Genomic DNA, 22,017 nt, shown 5'->3' with positions numbered 1-22,017 from the left:
GCACCCAGCGCAAGCAAGCCGGTGTGTGTTCTGCTCTGAGAGCCACCTTTAAGGCCGATGAAGCTCATCTCACTTCTAGCACAGTGGCACCTTAGTCAGTGCTACTGAAGGTTGTTGCCTGTGAGGAAGGCAGCTCTGTGTACGGAAACATTTTTCCAACAACAGCAACTTCTGTTCCATTATTTTATTATTCAGGGCTGGGCGAGGAACACAGCCACGGTGCCATATTTTGTCCCTTCTTAGGAGCTTCTACTACCACTGGTCAATGTTCATCATCATACTCATTACAGCCTTGGTCTCTCAGCAAATGATAAATAGTCCAAAAGCCAGTGATGATTTTCTTGTGAACTACACATTATTAGAGAGCATCTAACAAATAGTTTTAATCAAACACACTCAGCCCCTGGTTAACCTGCAGACCTTCCTTCACAAGCTCAGCCCTATTTACCACTCCTACCACAGGGTCCTGACCCCATGGTGCGCTCCCTTCTCCTGACTGGATTGAACTATTCAAGAAAACACAAACAGCCCCAAAAGAGGAGGGAATACAAACCACCAACCTGAACAGCAGCTTTCCAGGAAATACAAATGCTCTTCCAGACAGTATTAATGCTAAAATCAGGGTAACTTTAATTGCACAACTGTTTCAATGTATGTGTGGCAACTAGCAAACTGAATCTCAATTGTATCTACAGGGTATAACAAAGTGACCTCAGATCTTATAATTGCAAACCACCCTTTATTTCTCCCAGACTTTTTCCTCCCAGATCCAGTCAGCTCTCAGTCTGAAGCCACACAATCATCTAGGTCGTACCTCTTCCCCTTTACCTTTCCTCTCTCTGTTTCTGCATCTTCTCTGCACAGAACATTAAACACTGGAAGTCTTACAGACGTGTTTGCGTTTCAAATAACTACACTTGCGAACCGGAGGCAAAGAGTACCTAGTCTCAATAAAAGAACGGCATTTGGGTCACAGCTGTACTTCACAACAGCACGTGAAAAATGAAAAATCAGTGAATCCAGAAAGGCAGCAAGGGCTACGCTTAATGTAAAATGATTCAAAGTGCTCTAGTACCCCTTCTCTGGGCCTTACTAAGTAAGTTTCTGAAATAAATGAATGGGCTGGGGTTTTCTCAGACAGATGAAATCAGATGTGCTTCCTCCAGGAACAGGTCTCCCTCATTTGCTGGTTTAAGAATCATTATGCAGTCCTGAAACTCAACTGCATCCTTCACTTCCAGGGTGATTTTTTCTCTTATTTTACATATTACAGGCAAATGCTCACCATTAATAACAAATGCGGGGGGATTTTTCCTAAGAAACCCCAAATAAAGTCTTACATCAAGTATGTTACCAAGGTTGCAGGTCAGAAAAGGATGCATTCCCAACAGCTGATAATGCAGCAGATTTTAACAAATTCAGCAAATTTCAGGGGAGATTCAGAGAATGGCCACTTAATTCCTGCAAGAGGAACCAATTAAAAGCGTGGTGCCAAAAGGAATTTTGAATGTATTGCTCTTGAATGAAACAATGTTTGAAGAAGGAAATGAATTTGTTTATGAGAGGCATTGTTGGCTTTGCTGAGTTTTACCACCACAGTTTTCCTCCAACAGGAAATACATTATTAAACAAGAAGAAAGCCTCTATCAGTCCCAGTAAGGCAGCCTAAAGTTAATGTCAGGAGTGACATGATAAGGCTCTTCTACCAGAGTTTTATTTGGCATTTTTATCTATAAACCCTCCAGAACTGCCAAGTTCCAATTTACATCCAAATTCCTTCAAAAAGGTTGGGATTTTGACTTGAGCCTAATACATACACTTATCTGTGTGGGTTTTTATTAAAGAAAAGGCTTGAGTTTTTCGAGGCTTGGGCTGGCTTCACATTAGCCATTTTACAGAGCCTGTCATAACAGAGCACCAAACCCCACCAACACAGAAACAATAATTTATTCAGCAGAGCAATCTGACCCTTTCATGTACATTTTTTGAAGCTGCTATCGGATATATCTGCCAAGAAACAGGCCCCAGAATCTAGGTCCAAGACTACAAACCTTACCAGAATCAGATAATTACATTGCATGTTAATGAACTAGCACAGTTAAGGAAGCATCAGTGCTGCCTTCGTGGTTGCTAACAGTGAAAGCAATGAATTAGTGTGCTATCAGAGCTGTTACTGTACCAGAGGACTGCAGTGCTGAGCTTCTGCTGCTGTCCTGGTGCTCGTTCCAGGAAGGCGGCTGTGCCCGGCTCTGCCCCCCAGCTCTGTCCCGATTTCTCCTTCTCCCCCCGGGGGCTGCAGAGACCTGTGCCGCAGTGGGGACCGGAACAAAGTTTTGCTGTTACTCACTTGGAAGAGGGGAAAAAAGAATGGGGGTAAGAGAAAATAGGGAAAAGCCTAAGATAAATAACATAGGAGTGAGTGGTCGGTGTTTCTGGCTGATTTATTGAGAACACTGCAGTGCTACTGCTGCATTAAACCCTCCTTACAGACACACAGACCTAGAGTTGCGGGGGCTGAAGGACCCTCAGGTGGAGTTGGTGAAGACAACTGCAGTGATTCTGGGGCCAAAGGAAGCAGATGAACCAGCAACTGACCTGGACCTAGTAAAAGGCCTATTGAAGACGTTTTCTCCCTGCTGAAGCTACTACCAACCAGATCAACTTAATTCAGCTCAGTCTTCTTATTTTCTCTCTTCTAGTCTTGTTAAGTCAGCATGTGCAGGCCTAACTAAATGCACAATATTCCTCCAAGGTAGAATTTGCCTTCCTGATTTTACCTAGGCTCACCTAGAGTACTGCCCTGATCAAAAAAAAAGATGCAGGAAGCTTCAGAGAAGCCCAAAATGAAAACAACTCATCCTCCCATCCTCAATCTCCCCTATGATTTCCTCTGTAGTTGTCAATTTGTTGAATGGGTTCCCTTGTTAACCAGAGATGACGGTCCAACAAACGCTCCAGCCAGCTCCTGTATCCTGAACAGACCAGCTCTTAGAGGTCAGCACATCCTTGTCCTCACCCAGCAGTACCTACCTCTTTTTCTCTCTCTCATAAAGGAAAAAAAAAAAAAAAAAAGAAAGAAAGAAAGGAAACCAAATTTCCTAACTTCCTCTGAAAGTTTTGAGTCTAACTCAACTCACTTGCCTCCCTGGAAGGGCTCTGAAATCCTGGCCAGTGCTTTGCTCCAGGCAAACCACACGGCTGGGTGGCCCTGCAGGAATCTGAGCCCCTGGTGAAGAGGCACTGAGTGTATTCTGCACTCCCTGCCCAGAAAATCTGCACACTGCTAATGAGATGCAGACTTCACAGATGAGGCTGGCCCCTTGATTTCCTTCTGCAGCTTGTATGGAAGCTCAGGTAGATCCTTGTCCAAACCTCGGAAATAAAATTATAAAAAAAAAAGGGCAAACCCAGAAAACCCTAGGATCACAAGAATGTGTTAAGAACTAGAACTGCCTACGTTAACAATGTGCAGACTAATAATTAACAGCAGCCTGCCACTAACAGCAAAAAAATTTAGGGGAATTAGGAGTGAGCTCATCACAATGAATTGTTCTGCTCTGTTCGATAGCTCACACTGGGTATGGTAGTGTATCCTGATTTTGTGTAACAGTGCACAGCATGCATTGCTTTGCTTTTGCCTAGACATCCTTTCACACACATCCAGCTCACTCTCCCCACCCTCCATGTTTTGGCTTTTTAAAAATTCCACGTGCTCTTTTGTGCAGGAAATGTCTGCACTGCCCAGCTGCAGGAGAGCACCACTGAGTAGGGCATTGTGTAGTTAGGGCCTGATCCCATTTGCTTCCTCACACGTACCTCCCTCCCATGGCAGACCTACAGAAAGTGAAGGATCTCAGAAAGGTGCAGGGATGTCTCCCAGAATGCCCAAAGAAAGATGCTTAAGAAGTTTCTCTCTCTAAAAAATACTGAAAAACACACACAAAAAAAAGAAAAAAAAAAAACTCTTAAAATTATGTTTGTTTTTCTCCCAAAAAATAGCAAAGCATTTATTCTTGTTCCCCTTCTGTTTTTGTGACTGTATGGTGCACATTTTCAAGCCTATGGGCTAGGAATGTCTCTTTTCTGAACAGAAGCTGGGTTTCTAATCAAATTGCATGAATTCAGATGGTGGGGCTTTATGAAAACACCCCAAATACCGTGAGGTGTGGGCAATCCTGGCCTCAGAGGAGAAGGATCGCTGGAGCTGCAGCAGAGCAGTCCCACTGCACCACCACCACCAGCCCTCCTCAGCTCGGCTCCAACCCAGCCCCGCTGCCGGCACACATTGGGGCTGCCACGCTCTCATTTTCTCTTTAGAAAGAGACACCCTTCAGCAGAAATCCCTTCTCAGAGCATGCAGGACTGTTCTACCCTGTGCTCGTTCCTCTGGGTTCCTCTGTATGGCCAGAAGAGCAGCTATAGCTGTCTCATCCCCGTTCCTCCCTGCACACTGGGAAGGCAAGCCCTGGTCCCATCGATTCCCACTGCACTGTCCTTACTGCATGAACAGTGTCACTTGTGTCACTTACCCAGGGGAGAACAGTGTCACTCGGGATGCTGTTCTGTGCCCGAATCCTAATACAACGGTGGCCGCAGTTCCCCAGAGGCAAAGGCACAGATGAAGGGTGGGCGGGCGCGTAGCACGATGTTCTGCCTGCAGATAAGCTGTGCAGCAAGCAACTTGGCCTTCCCAGGGCACAGGCACATTCTCTATGCATGAATTGGCAAAATCCATATTGCAGACACGGGGAAGGCAGGCAGGAAACTTTTCAGCTGAGATTACATGGACTAGTCGCAGTTAATAATGATCTGCGAAGGGCTATGAAAGGCCACCAGTGGGAGAGAGAATGAGGAGACTGGAAACGCAGGTGCTCAGTAGGGCAAGGAGCAGAGCTGTCTGCTCTTCTTAGCAGGGCGACTTCTCGTGCCACATGAAGTGAAAAGGGGCTCTGGTTATGGGGGATCCCAGCGTTACCCTACTTGCCACTGTGAAGTCTCCTGGGAATGATGAAAAATCTGTACTTTAATGCATAGAAGAAGAGTTGTCCTGACGTTATGCCACCCAGGAGATGGATTTCAGGTAGAACAGACAGCACAGTCTGCAGACACATCCTCAGTCTACAGAAAGGGCAGTAATTACCATTCAGGGGATCTGATTCTGTTCATGGACTTGCAGCTGACCTCACCCGTAGCTCAGTCTGAGCCAATTCTCCTCTCCTTCTGTTTCCATCATGATCCTTGGTTCCTGTCTCTAATCATGCGTGGGCACAGGACCAAGTCCCCTGCGGACCTGTTATTACAATGGGGTTCTAAGCTCTACTGTCAAACAAGTCACGACTTTCTCCCAGAAACAGCACAGCAATTGTTAACAACCATATAGAGCTGAGAATATTCGACCTCCCCATCTTGCTTCCCCAGTGGGTGATCATTTTTGACCCTGATCACGAAGAATTATACGCTCTCTTTGTGACCTGGACACAAACAGAATGCAACATGCAAAGCTTCAGAAAGCAAGAGAAAGATGTTTCTAATGTTGAAGATGTATCTGATACCCCACCTCTCCTTCAGAGCATACCAGCTCACAAAGAACATCTCATGCTGATTAATCTTCTGGTAGCACTGCTCTCTGAGTACATTAAACCTGAAGCTTTTACTGGTCAAAGTATCATACTTTTTCACTATAAAATGTTACATTCATCCATTTCTACAGTTATGTTTTACTGAGATATAAGTAATACACTTTAAGAACCATTTAAAAACTAAACAATCACAGCAAGAAGGGGTGAGTGCATGCTTACCTGCTGGTTACACCTCAGCTCATTCATTTGCAATGAACAAAGAAACCATTTCTCCAAATCCATACCTACCTTCAAAACCTGTGTTCTCATTTCCTTTACCTCAAAGGTTCTTGTCTGCTCAGGGCAAAGAATAATCGGACAACATGTGATACTGGGTTTCGGAGATCTGTGGGGAAGTGGTAGGTCCCAAAACCTTGGGTCTCTGGAAAAGGCAGAGAAACAGGAGAGGGCAGGGGCTGACAGCAGTGCAGGCAGCACGGGCACCTTCTGAGATCCAGCACCAGCTCTGCCACCCACTTGTGCCAGAGCAAAATCTCAGCTAAAACGCTAAAACACTACCTTGACAGCATTTCTTACACTTTGGTTGCTTGACTTTGCAACAGGGACGGGCTTTTAACCTTGCCATTGGTAGCTCATATTTGCTGCATCACTAAGGAAGCTTGTGCCTTTCTTCCCCTCAAAGCAGGTGGCTTGAAATTCTCTAGAAAACCACTGGGCTCTAGTTGTTTCTAGAGATCTACAGCACTTCGCAGGAGCAGCAGAACAGGCACACCAGCCAGGATCCCACTTCCCTTAAACGAGGTTTCTGAAACGCAGCTGCTGAGCGGGACGGGACGCCTGCACCCCGCAGCTGGCAGGGAGCGGCGCATCCAGCAGGAGGAGCGTCAGGGCAACCCGAGCGGAGACTTCTGCTCAGAAAACAGAACCCCAAGTACGGTAATTAGGATTTCTCTGAGCACTTAATCAATAACCCCGATCTAGATGAATGCAACTCATCCTGGCACCTGTTTTTGCCCATTTGCTGCCTGTCTCCTTTTCTCAGTTTCAGCAGTCGTGCAAGTGTAAGTTCCCTTTACTGCACATACCCCCGAAGCAATAAAGCAATCATGTGCTTTCTCTATATCTTTTCATTCTTTCTTTGTAAAACAAGGTTAATGTTGATGACACCATATGTGCTTAGTCTGAAAACATAGAAAAGGGATCAGAAGTTGAACTAACAGTGGAGAAAGCCTGTCTTCTGCTACTTTTCAGTATGTACTTATTCAGTATGTTAAACACGAGTCTATTTGAGGTTGCTCTCACTGTGTAAAGTTTGCCTCTCACTTTTCAAAGAACAGAAGTAGCCAGAAAAGTATGTTTTCCTTCTCTCTGCTCTGTAGCCTCCCACCCCAGTGCTGCTCCACCTATTGGTGCCCAGACACCGCACATTTCCACTGTACCCGTGTTACCAGCCAACATTTGGGTTTTAACGACCTCTTTTAATCCGCTCACATACACTGCACTCTTTAAAACACCTACTGCTCCATGCAGTGGTGTCACACTGCTGCCTCCCTTTTAGTCCTCCAGCTGAAACGCAGTGACACACAGGGGCACATAAATGTGAGCGAGCACCTCCCCATAGTTTTCAACGACTGATGATTTTAGATGGACAAAGTAACAGAGAAGGATTTTTGTATATTTTTGGGGGGGGTTGATTTCCCCTCCCCTCTCCCCCACTTAGCAAATATGTCCCTTTTGCAGGGCTGGGTAATTTGATGCCCTGTCCTCTGCTCTCCCCAGCATCCCAGTGCTTTGGATGCTCACAGCCAGTGCACTTACGGAGCACAAGTGGGACTCACAATCCCTGCCACATTTAGGACCTAAAAGTTAACTTGTTTTACCTAGACTTGCTTTTTCCCAGGTCCACCCAGGTCCAGCTTCAATTCAGCTTCTTGCTTCTAACCTTTCAGCTTATCAGCATTGATTTATTTAATACAAAGTAGTGAGGTTACCTTAGATCAATTATACCTTTTTTCTGTGCAATTTCCAATGCTTAATACATCTGTTACTGCTCAGCCGCAGGGACAAGTTGTCCAGCTGGATCCTAAATTATTTCGATCCTTAATTCAATTGTATTTTTGCCACAGCCCAGCCAATGAGCATAATTCTTTTATGGCTAAGAAGCCTCTTTAGAAATAATCCAATAGCCCATATTAAAATATAGGTCATTGTGAAAACTGCCAAGTGCCTGACTTGTCATAACTTCGAAGAGAGGCTCTGAGTCTCCTTCGGCATTGTTGATCCTTTCGGTGCTCGGAGGCTTAATTTTAAAACAATCAGCTCAACAAAAACAATTTACTTATAACTGTCCAAACTAGTCAGTGTTAGCTGGGGAGCTAATCTGCTACTTGGTGCTGCGCTTGGATAAATGCTACAACTGAGGGCAGCCAGAGGTTTCCGAGTACTCCGTCAGTTCACAGCTCAAAGGACTTACACAAACCTGTTGCTATAGAACTGCAAAGGCTTTGAACAGTAAAAATAAGTAAAATCCACTCAAACCTACACGAGGTGGCCACGTGAAATCACCTGCAAGATCAATGTGTAAACTCACATAAGGCCAAATATATACAAAAGTTCTTAAACATTGAGAAGAAATTGTTTTGGGCCCTTCAACTAATACCCATGATGAGATTTGGGTCCTTTTGAGCGTGTATACTTATACAGATTGACTTTGTTTTTAAAAGAAATAAAGAACTGGTCTCATTCGGGGTTTTGAAGGAGACTACCTTCAATTATCTATTGTTCTTTTCTCCTGCCTCACAGACAGGGAACCACAACATATCAAGGAAAGCTTAAGGAAGTCAATGGCTTGTCTGTGAGTACTCTTCGGAAAAATATATATATATATATATACATAAAAATAACTTTAAAAATGACAAAATGACAAGTGGAATTTGGCTAAGTGAGGCTTTCATTTTCCAAAATCTCCTCTCCAAATCCGTGCACACATACCATTATCACGGCCACAAAGGGAGTACTGGTTCTAGACCAAAGAAAATAATTTGGTCCCAAATGTTAATATTAGGCCTAGGAGAAAGCACCACCATTGAATAACTGAAATGTCCTCACTGTTTGGTTGGGCTTTAGTGCAATCAGATGTTATGCATTGGGAAAAAGAATGACCTGTCTGTCCTATTGTGCCTTCAGATACAGCTGCACGAGGACTTAAAACGCGTGAGGCTATGTAAAGACTGGCTTAGAATGCCTCCAATAATCACTGCGGTACACAATAAACTTAAGATCTGAAACCAACATTAAGGTGCCTATTTCTAATTAAGCAAGATAGCAGTGCTCATTCTCAGCCTTTTTGCAGCCCGCACAATTGGACACATTTTACGAGCTGTACAAGCAGAGATAGCAGCGAGAGACTGGCACCAGGAGAAGAGACAGGTTCTCCCAGCAAGCAAGGACAGATTGTTTCTGGGTTTTTGTTTAGTCTTCTCCACAGAAGAGAAATAATATCCAGCACCTTGTCATTAGCAGTAAAAAAACTCTAGCCTTAGGGTCAGCTGAAACTCAAGGAGTTCTCATTAGCAGGATATATTTTGGGTCACCTCTCAGTATGGCTTTGGACACTGAGCAAAGTGTCTCGTTCAGGCACTGCAGGAAACTGACCTTATGAAGTATTTTTATGAGAGCCTTGATTTAGGGAGATGCAATAATCCTATGAGCACGTGGAGTTCCCACTATTCCTACAATTAAGCGGTTAAAACCCTCTTCACATCCACAGGCATATAGAACCAGAAAAGCCAGACAAGCAAAATGAGCTTCCCAAAGGAAGGCAGATTAATCTGGTATCTTATTCTGATAACTGCCTTTTATAAAGGCAAGGAAAAGGGGGTAGATATTAATCTCTCATCAGCTCAGAAAAGCAGATGCTACAGTGACACATATAATTGTTAACCTGAGCAGAGGAGATGGGATAAATAAAAGAATTGTTAAGACAGGAAAGGAAGTAACTAAAGAGGAAATAATAGTGCAAGGATAATTATCAGCTTGGAATGAGGTTACACAGCCCGAAATATTTGCATTTATAATACGCACACATAAAAGTTAGTCTTTGCTAATGAAATGTGGAGATGACGAAGTTGGCAGGCAATATTAAAACACGGAAGAATGGGACTCGCTCAGGAAAAAAAAATAAAAAAAGTTCTTAAATCCTTGAGCTACAGAAATGGGATGGAAGTGAACAGGATAAAATGTTAAACTTGGACTGAAACTGGGAGCGCTCCACTTTCACCCATGTGAATTGCTCTGACACAACCATCTCCAAGACAGAGTAAAGCAGAGGTTAAAGCAGCAGCAAGAGCTAACGTAACAATTCAGAACAGGCAGCAATAAAGAATATCCTTGAAGCTGAAAGACAGATAATTCTGGTTTGAAAAGCCCTAAAGCAGATTTATAATATGAAAAAGAAAGTAAGTGCTAGTAAACTTGAAAGAGACTGAAGTCAGGTGAAGATGGTGTGCCTGTACAGTGTTGAAATTGTGAGGGCTAAACCTGGAACTCTTCACCATCATCCTCTACACACACACATCCTTTCTGTGGAGGCTCCAACCACCAGATTTTAGACCTCTGCCATGGGTTTTCTCCACAGAGTCCCCACACGGACCCAGCCAATAATTCTAAAATGAAAAAGATGCCACGGGATATCTTGCTCAGGTCACCCTGGTGCTCCCTTGAAGAACGCAACCTGATGCCAGGGGTAGCAGATCCCAGGTAAGCAGCTTGGGAGCCGCGTGGTTGTGCCAATTTCAAGCAGCTTGGTAAGGAGGAAACAAATACTGCCATCGTAAGAAATAGGGAGGAGAGGCCTTGCCTTCCCACAGAACTTGGCTTTCTTGTGTAAATGGAATACCGACACAGCATGGAGAGCTTTTGTAATACCTGGTTGCAGTGTGAAGGCAGTTTGTAGCATGGCAGGCTGTCAAACTGCTGGCTTGGACCAGCCCAAACGGGCCCTCTCACGGAGATGTATTTCTTTGGCTCTAGGGAAGAGATACTGTAAGAACAGCCTCCTAACAATACAACCCAAAGCTTTAAATACTAAGTAAATGCTACATTTGGAATAGCAACATGATTTTAGAGATACCATAAAGTGAAACTGCCCGACCCACTCCTAACAACCCAAGATATCTGCTGTCATCAAGAGGCATCTGGTATAACACGGTGTCCTTTCCCTGCTAACCGAGAAAGATGGGCACCCCTGCCACTGCCATGTTCCTAGCACCGGGAAATTGCTTTAACATTGATTCAGTAAGAAGGCTGTCATCTACTTTGCTCCCAGCTCCTACAGCAACTGGCTAGTGCCCGAGTTTCTTTTGTCACGGACTGACCAAAGCTAACTGCCTTCAGCTTATGCAGTGCATGTGAAAAATACCGAGTCTTGCACTGCTGGTCAGCCCCACGGCTAGAACGAGCTTAGAGCTTCTGTGGATGTACCAGGACATGAAATTAAGGAGGTGGTTTATATATCCCCTGCCCCTTTTTAAATTTTTTATTATGTGTTGGATTACAAGAAAGTGATGTCCTGGGCCTTTGAGCCCAAAGCCCAGCTCTCACAGGCGACTTTATCATACAACCTCATTCATAAAACATCCTAAAGCATCAACATCCCTCCTTAGTTCCTATCGTACTCCCAGCTCTGACAGCACTCTTCTCTTTTCCCAGCTAAATTTATCGTTTTTTGTTTGCACTTTGGTTGAATGCTGCTGTTCTGCTGTTCGTTCTGCAGTGCCATTTGCCTCAATTTATCACGCAGCCATAGCCCCTTCAGTCACTGTTTTGCTTGGCTCACGTGCTGAGCTCTCCCATCAGGGAGCTCAGACTCGGCACAAAGCAAGACCCTTTCCGAAGCACCTGCTGTAAGGCGCCAGGTCCTGCACCCTTGGACACGGTTCCATAGGGCCCTTCTCTGCAGGTGCTTTGTAGGACGCCAGGCAGCCAGCGCCTGCAGTTCTGTCGGCCGGGTGGCAGAGGGCTGTGCTGTGCTGGCTGAAGGCTGTGAGTGTGAGCCCTGCTGCCAGCGAGCAGAGAGCCTTCGCACCAGCAGCTAATGGAGATCTGAGCTGTTGTTCCTTGTTTTTTTTTTCCTTCGTAGACACTAAGGTATGAGAGTGACAATCCCAGCTTGCTACTGTAGTGCATAGGGGATTCTCCTATACCTTGCAAAGAGAGTGATAAACGTGAATTTGAGTGATTGGTGACTAGTCCCGCAACACTGGACAAGTTTCTGAAGATGCTGCCTGTTTCCCAGTCAATTGTGGGGCATCGCTAACAGCCTGCCATCTTGCCTGGCTCCATTGAGGTTTCTAAACACAATATTCCCTTCCCCGCCTGCCACTCTACCCGCTGTCAGGCTCCATTAGGCCTAACGAGATCCAGACAGATTCAAGATTAAGCAACTTTTTTATAAAATCCAATTGAGGACTTTCTTACCTTGAGGGTGCAGCAGATATTACATTAACCAGATTGTGCACACTTTCCATGCAAGAACTAAAGGCAAATATATATATATATATGCACAGTGATTTAATTCTCTTCGGAAATAAGCTGGGGCTTTCTAGATTCCTCCCACCACCGACATGATCAAGCTCAGCTAATTGAGACCATTGTGGGGAAAAGGGTGTTCCTTAGCGAGGCCTTATTTTCCAGAAGCAATCTGTGAGCGCTGCTGTCTAGCATAGGAAGTCCGTGCAGATTAAGATGGTGATAGTCACGTGGAGAGAGAGGAACCAGGTTTAAAAAGCTCCTTACTGCCTAGGCTACGGCTTCCGCTCCCAGCGAGGCCGCAGTCCCAGAGCAGTGGAAGAAGGAATCCCCCTCCAGTCACCTGCCCCTGCCCATAGGTGCCAGGGAATGGGACAGAAACACCCCCAGTGCTACCTGGTGAGTCCCCTGGGAAGGTGGCTTTGGGCTTGGGGCTGGGAGAGGGGCTCTCCCAGGGCACAGTGCCCATCCTTGGTTTGCCGGGCGAGGCGGGAGTGCGGGCTCACTGAAAGGCAGGGGAGCGCGGGGAGCTCGAGGACACCGCATGCAACTGGAAACGGGGTGTTTGTGTGATGCATTTAGGGGAGGTGACTGAGGGGTGCTGCGAGGAGCAGGCAGCAGTGCGTGGGGGTAGAAACATGGGCACAGGCAAACCCCAGGTGTTCACAGAACGCCGTGCCACGACCGTGCACAGAAGTATTTGCAGCATGCACAGCTTGAAGTGTCAAAGGGATACAGAAAATGGCTTTCCGTGGTGTATTTGGAGAAGCAGGAAACCATGGAATGATGGAAAGAGAGCACGAGCCACGTGTTCTGAGCATGCAGTTGCTCTGAAACTGTCTAGACGCTGCTCAGATGTTTTTTCCAGACTAGGGCTTTGGAACCAAGTCGCAGCTGAGGAGCATGAGAAACCCAGTAACACCAAGAGCTTTTAGTGAAGGCAGAAAATCCCCAGATTATCAATAGCTGTCTCAGTAGCACCTTCACAGTCTGTGGTCCAGAGAGGACAGGAAGATGCTGATTTAGGAGCTTAACTCTCAGCTGAAACTTCTTCACACTCCAAATTTGCAGGGAATCAGGGATTCCTTGCAAATTCTGACTAGCACCTCTGCACGTGTTATGGTTATAATAACAGAGTTTCAGCCCTAGCAGAGTCAGATCAGCAGGCTGTTAAGGGACTTTTCTGCAAGCTGACCCGTTCTCCCTGATGCTGGGCAGAAGAGAAGATATTTGGCATTGCTGGTGGGGAGCTGCCTGGTTCTGCCTTGTGTGCTCAGACTGTATTGCCTAGCAGACAGCCAAGGGACAGTTACTGCTCACAGCTGTAACAGGAGGGGCTCTGAAAGCCTCCTTCTGCAGCTGTATTTAGCCAGCTTTTGGCACCAGGCACTGTTGATCTACTAGCTAATTATTTGCTCATTTTACACCTAAAAGAGCCGGGTCCCATTTGGAACAGCAGTAAATACTTAACGCCCTGCAGATACCACAACCTGACAGCTGAATGCTACCAGCCCGCTGCTTTCCAGGAAAGAAAGAAAAAAAAAAGAAAGAAAGAAAACGCTGGGCACCCACCAGCCCTGGCGCGGGACGCCCAGCAGAGTCCAGCCCCGCCATCCCCTCCGGGTTTCGACCCCCAAAGCCAAAAGTTAGCGTTTAACCTGAGGCAGGCAGGGGAGCGCAGGCTCCCTCCCGGAGCGGCGCAGGAAGGGGAGGATGAGGCAGAACCGGGCTGCACCTGCCGGGGCTGCGCCTTGCACAGCACGGGCAGGCAGAGCTCCGAGCGCCCCGAGGGCTCCGGCAGGATGAGTGCCGGCAAGGACAGGGACAGGAGCAGGGGGCAGGACACGTCCAGAGGCAGGACAGCAACGCAGTGAGACCAGGCAGAGCTGCCCCAGGTGCGCCGCTCCCCCGCGGCGGAAGGGCGCGGGCACCGCCGCTCCCCGGGGGCTCCCCGGTCCCCCCCTTCTCCCCCGCCCCAGTGCCCCCCCTTCTCCCCCGCCCCATGTGCACGGCCCCTTATTATTCCGGCTCTGCCGCCGGCCGGGCCTCGCTCCTGCCTCTCTGCAAGCGCGGAGCCGCCTCCAGCGGGCTGAGCTCTCCCCCCCCTCCCCCCTTTTTTTCCCCCCCCGATCCTCCTCTCTCTGCCCGTTCCAGGCGAGGATGAACAAACAGAGCCAGCCCGAGCGCAAAGTGTCGGTGGTGGCCCCCTTGGCGGAGCGGCCGGGGCCGCGGAAGGACGTGGAGCTGCTGCTGGTGAAGGAGCACAACGGGGTGCAGTACACGGCCAGCACCATCCTGCCCGCCGCCCCCCGCTACGGCGGCCCGGAGCGGGAGACGTGGGGCAAGAAGATCGATTTCCTCCTCTCCGTCATCGGCTTCGCCGTGGACCTGGCCAACGTCTGGAGGTTCCCCTACCTCTGCTACAAAAATGGAGGGGGTAAGCCGCCCGCGACCGCCGCGCCCCCGCCCCAAAGCCGCATCCCCCCTGCCCCAGCCCAGCCCGGGGCGCTTCGGGGCCGCGGGGTCTTCGTCTTCCCCCCAAGTCCGCTCGATGGGGCTTCTTCGGTGGCAAAGTGCGGTGTAGAACAGAAAAAAAAAAGAAAAAAAAAACTTGAGCGGTGTAAAACAGCATCTAGAAAAGTTAGCGCCGGGCTAGGGAAAGGTTGCTCTGCAGTGATTTTAATGGGGAATTGGGATGTGTGCACTTCGGGGGCTCTTCCCCCCTCCTCCCCCCCTCCTTGAGTAGGTAGGGGACTTGTTACCAACAAAGCCTCAGCCCCTGCACGCTTTGGCACCACCAGCCACAAAAAGTTGGCACCCAGTAACCAGAATCAGCCCAGAGTGCCCAGCCCAGCTTCAGGACCTGCCAGCAGCCCCTCAGCCGCTGCAGCCCTGGCAGCGGGCAGGTGCCAGGAGCAGGAGGGGGCAGGAGCAGGCAGGTGCTGGGAGCTCCCAGAGCCCCCCAGGACGAGCAGAGCCCAGCAGATGGAGAGCCACATGTGAGCCGTGCGTGGGGCAGATGGAGAGCTGCCGGGTGGCGAGTGGGTTCTGTAGGGTGGCCGGGTATGGCTTGAGAGCGTGGTTGCCTGGTGATAAAGGCTGAGGGTTCACGCCTGTAGCATGGAAGACTTGCTGCCCAGGAAAAGAGGAGTGTGGGATGGGAAAATCCCTGGCAAGTGGGGTTACGCCGGTCCTCAGAACTTAACGGGGCATGAGACGGGGCTGGTACTGCGAGACTCGGTCTGAGCTGGGACCTCCAAACTTCTGAGGAGGGGCAGAAAACCTCCGCTCACCACCCAGACAGGCTGCAGGCAGTCAGTTCCAACACAAACCCTCTCCTTAGTTCATTATGTCCAAAAACAATTCAGGCAGCTCACAGTGCAGCAGCACAACGCAGCATGAAGCCGGCAGGCTTCCCTGTCAAGCACAGGTGGAGCAGGAGCATCCTTCACACAGCTCCATGCATACACACCCCTCTGAGCTCCCTCTTGCAAAGTTTAGGGACACGGATATAGTGCCTATATAGAGGTGGTGCTCACAGTGCTCGGACTCCTTTCTATCATTTTGGGTCACTTTTAGTCACAGTTCTAGCCTGCTTCCTTTGTAATTTGCTGCTAGCTCAGGCACAGGAGGTAACAGTCTGCATTTTGCTCAGTGTCCACGCATTATGTCAGTTCGGCTAGAGAAACCAGGATCTCCTCTCCCCTCTTTAAATACTTCCAAAGTGAGGTGGATAGCAAGCCACCTAGTTCACACCTGCAAGAGGCACCTTTCACCTTTGCACCCATTCTTCCATACTGTCCAAGGGCAATCAGAACCTTTATGACTGAAGATAGAGGGGCCCTGTGCTATCAAAGCCTAGACAATGACCAAGAACTGGTTATTGGTACAGATTATAAACGCTTTCATTTAATCTGCTCTTCAACAGAGAACAAACAGCAGGAGGAAGCATCACAATCAATACCTAGGCTGTCATTCTTGAGCACACAGATAAAGTAACAACACCCTTTGCTAGCACTTGAGGAGACTTTTCAGTGTAAAATGAAAGGTGGGATAATCCTGATGGTCACAAGTCAGCAGCAACAAATGAGGTCGGAAGACGAATGAAGACACAATAGCTGTGGTTATTTAAGGACAAACTAATTTTTACAGTTAGCTAGTGTTTGGCTTAATGAAGTTTAAACATATTGAGAATGTTTTTTTCCTTTTTCTATCTGTTTGATAGACCATGGCCACCACCATATCAGCTAACAGTATTTAATTAGGACAATTTCCAGGCCAGACCCTGAACTGAGAAGTGGGGAATGCAGATACAGGCAGGGTCACTGACTCTCTTCTCTCTTTACAACACTTGTCTCTATGCTATCTTACACATCTCCCATCCAGTGCCTCCATGTTGTAGGTATATATCTATTTCATTTAGCAGAAACTCCTGTTGGAGATTCAGCCTTTAAAAGTGCTTTACTACATGCCACAAAAACAAAGGCACTAACAGACAGGGAGAAAATTTAATTACATCGTCTCAGTACTTTTGCTAGTAAACTTTGCCAACTCAAGCTAGTCAAGTATGGGGAACGAACTTGTCTGTCTTCGACAGATTGACACAAAAAAGGCAGTGAAAAGGAAGCATCTTGCAATGCCACAAGTCCTAAACCACAAAGATATTTTAACACTTTTGTTTTCAGCATAGCTGGTGCTATCTAGTTAAAAAAAAAAGTGCTATTCTTCCAAAATCTACACCCACCCAGGCTGTACAACTGCTTTTAAATGTTAAATAAGAGTGTTTAAGGACACCGAAGTGGTAGAAAAGGGCATCTCCCTCTACATCTGAAAAAAGTGACGTGTGGACTGCTATGTTTCTAAGACCAGCTATGATTAATCTGAGATGCCAGCAGACACACACACACTAAAGGCCCTTCCATGCTTGTAAAAATAGGTGGTTCTCAATCAAGCGTGAGAACTTGCAGGACCTCAGAAGGAAGGTATAAATACACACTGCATTCCCTCAAAGTTGAATTTTACAAGGAGATAGACGCATATACACACCCACGTCTTACTAGCCAAATCCTCGAGTTTCTTTCTTTGGTAAACTCTGGGGAAGTTTCCTGATTAAAAACTAGAGATAGAGGCTTTTGTGTTAGATCCTGAAGTCCCACGCAGACAAAACTCCCATTAGTTCACTGAGTTTTACTGACACAAGGCATACACTGCCCAGTGGTACCTTTATAGACATGTTTATGTTATATAAATTCAGGGACAACGCTGGTAATGGTTAAAAACATATAAATATGTATTTGTATTTTAACAAAAACAACTGTTTGTTACTTCCAGTAACAAAAAGCTAGAGAGTAGGAAGCATCCAGCAGCACTAACCACTGAATGAATAGCCAGAAACATCTGTGTTTTGGGAGTTGCCTGCTGGGAGACCCCAATGGGACTTGTGCATAAAGATAGATGGCAGAATGTAACCCTTCTGTGAATGACTGTGATTTTTGGAAACAGTCTTCAGCTATTAAGAAAAATAATCCCAAATCTTAAGTAAGATTTAAGAAGCTAGAGTGTTTGTATCAGCTACCTCCTTCCATAGGAGTTGCTTGCCTTACCAGGGCAGGCACAGATCCAGTGGCTGTACTATAACATGAAGCCACAGAAAACTTCCAGGACAGTTTTTTATGAACAGACTGGACGAGATCTTGCCATCATGAACTACTTGGAAGCAGGATATGCCCACTATGTATCTTGAGCGACCTTATAAAATGACAGGGAGGCTCCGTACAGGAGGAGAATTTCTGCAAGCTCTCATTAAGCAGATAAGGGGATACTGCAGAAACGGGGAGGAGATTCTCAAACATTGCCTCACCAGTTTGGCTGATCAACAAACACCACATCTGACACATATTCCAGCACCCCTCACAAGACAAATGAAAAGCACCATTTGCAGCAGATCAAGGTCTTGTGCAGTCCAGTTCTGAGAGTTCAGAGCAGCAGGGGAAGTCGCTGGAGAAATCAGCAGCCACGGCTGTTTCTGCTGCCTGTTCTCACAAGTGCTCTTCCCTCGTTATAACTCACTTCTGGCAACAGCCCCTTTGCGGTTTGTGGGGTTTTTGTTGGTTTTAGTAACGACAAAAAAAAAAGATTCCCTAGCTGTATGAATCTGTTTGTAAGTGGACAACATAAATATATTCAAGACAATTCCTTACAGCACTTCCAAGCTCATGAGTGTTCCCCGATCAGTACGAGGCGATGCTGAAGTATAGAAGAAGAGCATTAAAATTAGACTCTCGTCAGTTTAGGGAAAGATTTATCTTGGTAATTTGGATTACATCTAAAACGGTACTGATGCCAAGTGAAGTTGAGTAATGCTTGGTATGATTAACTGATGTGCTCCCTGTGGGGGAGGATGATGCTCAGCCTTAGGTAACCACGCTATTGTCAGCTCTGTACCAGATACTCTTAGCATTAACATTCTTCGTTTTCCTTCATGGTCACAAGAAAAAATAATATTTCCCACTGAAATTTATGGAAAAAGAATTTACCAACATAAAATACTCCTTTTTGTGAGCCAAAGTATTTGCAACCCTGTTCAGACTACTCATTAGGAAGCATGTAATTGTCGGATTAGTCACCAGAGACTTATTGTATCATAAGAATCAGATTAAGCTTTTCATGAATTTACAAACAGCTGCAGATAAATATTTTAACAGTTCTCTAGCTGTCATAATACACACTTTTAATCTCCTCTGAGATGTTATTTTCTTAAACGTTTTTAGACCACATTATTTCTAGGAGAGATCATTTGCTTCAATGAACAGCTCGCCAGCAATCAATGCTCTTCAGAAGAGAGGTATCTTACAACTTATCCTAACGCTGTTTCTTATCCGTACTTCCACCAGCTCTAGTGCGGGACTTAGCAATCCACAAGCACAGGTACCACAGACAGCATACAACCAAATCCAAATATCCCCTACTGTACAGATTTTATCTGTATATATAAATAAGTATGGCTAGTGCACCATTTGACCAAAAGCAAGATCTGATGCTGACCTGCAGCACCTTGCTTTTCTACCAGGCTCTCTCCCTGCCTCACACCAAGTGTCTGCCAGTAAATTTAATCACTAATTTGAGAAAGAATCTAGTCTGGCACTTTACCTTTCAAAGGTGGCTGACCTTTGCCTTGTAATATCAGTGTTTACATTCCAAAATAGTATTGATGATGGTAATAAGTGAACTTTGAAGCAATCTCACAGCAAGGACTATGCCAAGACTATAAGTCATTAATCAATCAAAGCATGGATGCAAATCGAGCGATTTTGGTTTTCTAATACGGGTTTTCAATTCCCATTATCGCATCGAGCCAAGAACCTCAGACAGGTCTTGAACTATTACACTGACCTCCACACCGTGGCTAAGAGCTCTGTGCTGCAGGGCTTCGTGTGGCATTTGGGACAAGCTCTGCTGTGCCACGTGACAGTCCCTTCTTCCCGGATTCAGTGGCCAGCTCACAGTTGCTCTCTCCTTTTCGCACATGACTTCATCACTCCTCTTTCCTCCCCGTGACAGCCATTGATCAGCTGATGCATACAGAGCATGGCTTCACCAAAGCTCACCAGCACTGTAGCTCACATGCCAGCTGCTTCTCTGAAATTCCCTCTTCTCCTCCACTTGCCCATCAGGCTTGCTGGCTCTACAAAATAACTCTTCAGAACGATAATTCCCCCAGGGCTATAAGCTACTGTATTTTACACCTACTCCATATGAAGCATCATGAACTCTTGACAAGGAAAAACGGAATGTTTCTTACCCACATCTTTTATCAATTCTAAAATTCCAGTTTCTGGCTCTGGGGTAAGATACCATGAACCAGCATACAATTGGTACACTGTATGCACTCCAGGCTAAATGCCTGGCTTAACAGAAGTTCTCTGTCCCTGAACAATTCTAACAACCCTTAGCTTGACAATTTTACCGAGGTTCTAGAGGTTACTCAAAGTTCTTTACAAAGGTTCTAGAGCAGGTTGCTGGTATTTAGCCTGAGGTTAGACCATATGAGGAGAATCCTGTGGTTAGTGCAGGGCAAGCATTCAGAACTGACCTAAGAGATGCTCTGATCAAACTGGTGTTCCAGCTTTGCTCCCCCTTGTTACCAAGCCAATACAAGAAGCTGGTGTGACCCAAATGAGCTGGTTTTCTGACAAAAAGCCTTTTTCTAACCACAAGGAACAAACACACTTTGATTACCACTCAGAACTATTTTATTCTGAACTAAGAGGAAGAAAAGGCATCAAGTAGCAAACTGCTATCTCAGTTCAGTTGTTTGGGAATCTAAAATCTCTGCTTAGGGTTTTTTCCCCCCTCCATTTCTGGTGCCCTTCTCAATTATGCCAAGCAGCTGAAGTTGTGAAATACCCCTGGAAAGCCATTCTGCCAAGACAGGTATCCCTCCTCAACAAGTTCTCTAAGTCACATTAGCAAGCTTTCGATGTTCCTATTAACAGATCCATGAGTTTCTTATAGTTTGGCCAGGCATATGCAATCAAGCTGAGACAGCAGGCATCTAAGCTTCATCTGGTTCTAGCCTGTTTCTCACTGACATCTTTTTAAGCTCCTTTTTGAATTCACTAGAAGCAAAGGAAAACAGCAAGGCCATATCAGGAGTGCAGCAGCCAACAGCGCGTCTTTCCCAAAGAACCCAAAATGTCACCAGTTCAGTGAATATGTCAATACAACTACAGCAGCCTAAAGAGAGTTACTTCAAGGCAGATTACTTTCCTTTCCAGACTTAAGTATGAAATATGAAACAGGATGCTAACAGAACTACTTACACGTAAGATGAGAGGGAACATACAGTTTTAGCAAGTGTTCAGATACGCTACGAGAGAAATTATGATTAAAATCAGTCCACAAATTACTGAACCTCTTGCTGTGGATTAAAATGGAAACAAATGGTTTAGGGAAATCTGAGCAGTTCTGAGCAACAACATCAAATAGCTCATGCCTGCAGTTCTGCTGTGTGTAGGGAGAGTCTCTTCAGCTGTGCTCAGCTCTGAAGCCTTTGTCCCAGGTTCACCAACCGCTTAAAGTTAACTGTAGCGTGGCTCTCTATTATGTTTGTACTGTAAGCTCCATAGCGTTTAAATATACTGCAATTACTAGATGATATTGCACCTAATTGCTCTCAGCGATGTTACAAAATAATAAAGCACCACTCTATACTTAAGATATATATATATATATATATATTAACATATTGTAATTCAGGAGGCAGGAGACAAGTTTAAATGTTGTAAGACAGCTCCAGATCTTTTAGTCCCACCTCACTCTTTGTATTTCCCAGCTGCACTGTATGTACCCATCACATAGAACATACAGAACCGTGGTACTGGGCTTCAGGGAATCTCACACTGACAAACAGCAGTTATGATTAATTTGCAACTAACTCGTGTCTTCTCAACTTGAAATGTGACTAGAAATTATTATTACTGAAGTTGACATAAGTTCATTTACAACAACTCCCCCACCTCAATCCAGTTTCAATGATGTAAAGATTCTGGGATTATCACACTTACTGTAAACCTTCACTTTCCCTTCCTCGGGACATTTGGAGGCAAAACATCCATGTCAGCAGCCTGTTACCCATATCTTGACAACCAATTATTCCCTCCTCCAACTCCTTAATCTTCCCCTTTGCTGCCACTGAGTTGTCTTGGACCTTGCACAGCAGGATTTCATCCTAATTGAGTACGAATTGTGCACTGGTGCCCAGCTGAGAATGGTTTCCTATGAAAGGCTCTCCTGCCACTCAAAACTCTGCCTCCTAAAGATGGACATCTGAGTCCTTTGGGAAACCAGCACCAAAAGTGTCCAGCCCAGCCCAGTTTTCATGGAAGTCCTGGAGAGAGAACTGTATTAT

At 46.1% G+C, this 22,017-nt stretch overlaps 1 protein-coding gene and 1 long non-coding RNA gene across 3 annotated transcripts in view; one reads left to right on the top strand and one right to left on the bottom strand.

The window, feature by feature from the left end:
- LOC118172922 overlaps positions 1-22,017 on the bottom strand; it is a 256,732-nt gene that overhangs the window by 131,308 nt on the left and 103,407 nt on the right. The gene's annotated exons all lie outside the window — the stretch shown is intronic.
- SLC6A2 (solute carrier family 6 member 2) overlaps positions 12,442-22,017 on the top strand; it is a 73,407-nt gene continuing 63,831 nt past the window's right edge. The window contains exons 1-2 of one of the 2 annotated variants that reach the window (XM_035337120.1): positions 12,442-12,506; positions 14,262-14,544. In XM_035337120.1, the coding sequence (XP_035193011.1) occupies positions 12,477-12,506; positions 14,262-14,544 (313 nt within the window). In that variant the 5' untranslated portion in view covers positions 12,442-12,476. Of the gene's footprint in view, positions 12,507-13,574; positions 14,003-14,261; positions 14,545-22,017 lie in introns of those variants that run through there. The other variant, XM_035337121.1, reaches the window with a different exon arrangement.

Source organism: Oxyura jamaicensis, chromosome 11 (genome assembly GCF_011077185.1).
Source record: "Oxyura jamaicensis isolate SHBP4307 breed ruddy duck chromosome 11, BPBGC_Ojam_1.0, whole genome shotgun sequence".
In the NCBI taxonomy this organism is placed as follows: Eukaryota; Metazoa; Chordata; class Aves; order Anseriformes; family Anatidae; genus Oxyura; species Oxyura jamaicensis.
The sequence above is the reverse complement of the archived record's forward strand: the minus strand, read 5'-3'. Positions and strand labels throughout refer to the sequence as shown.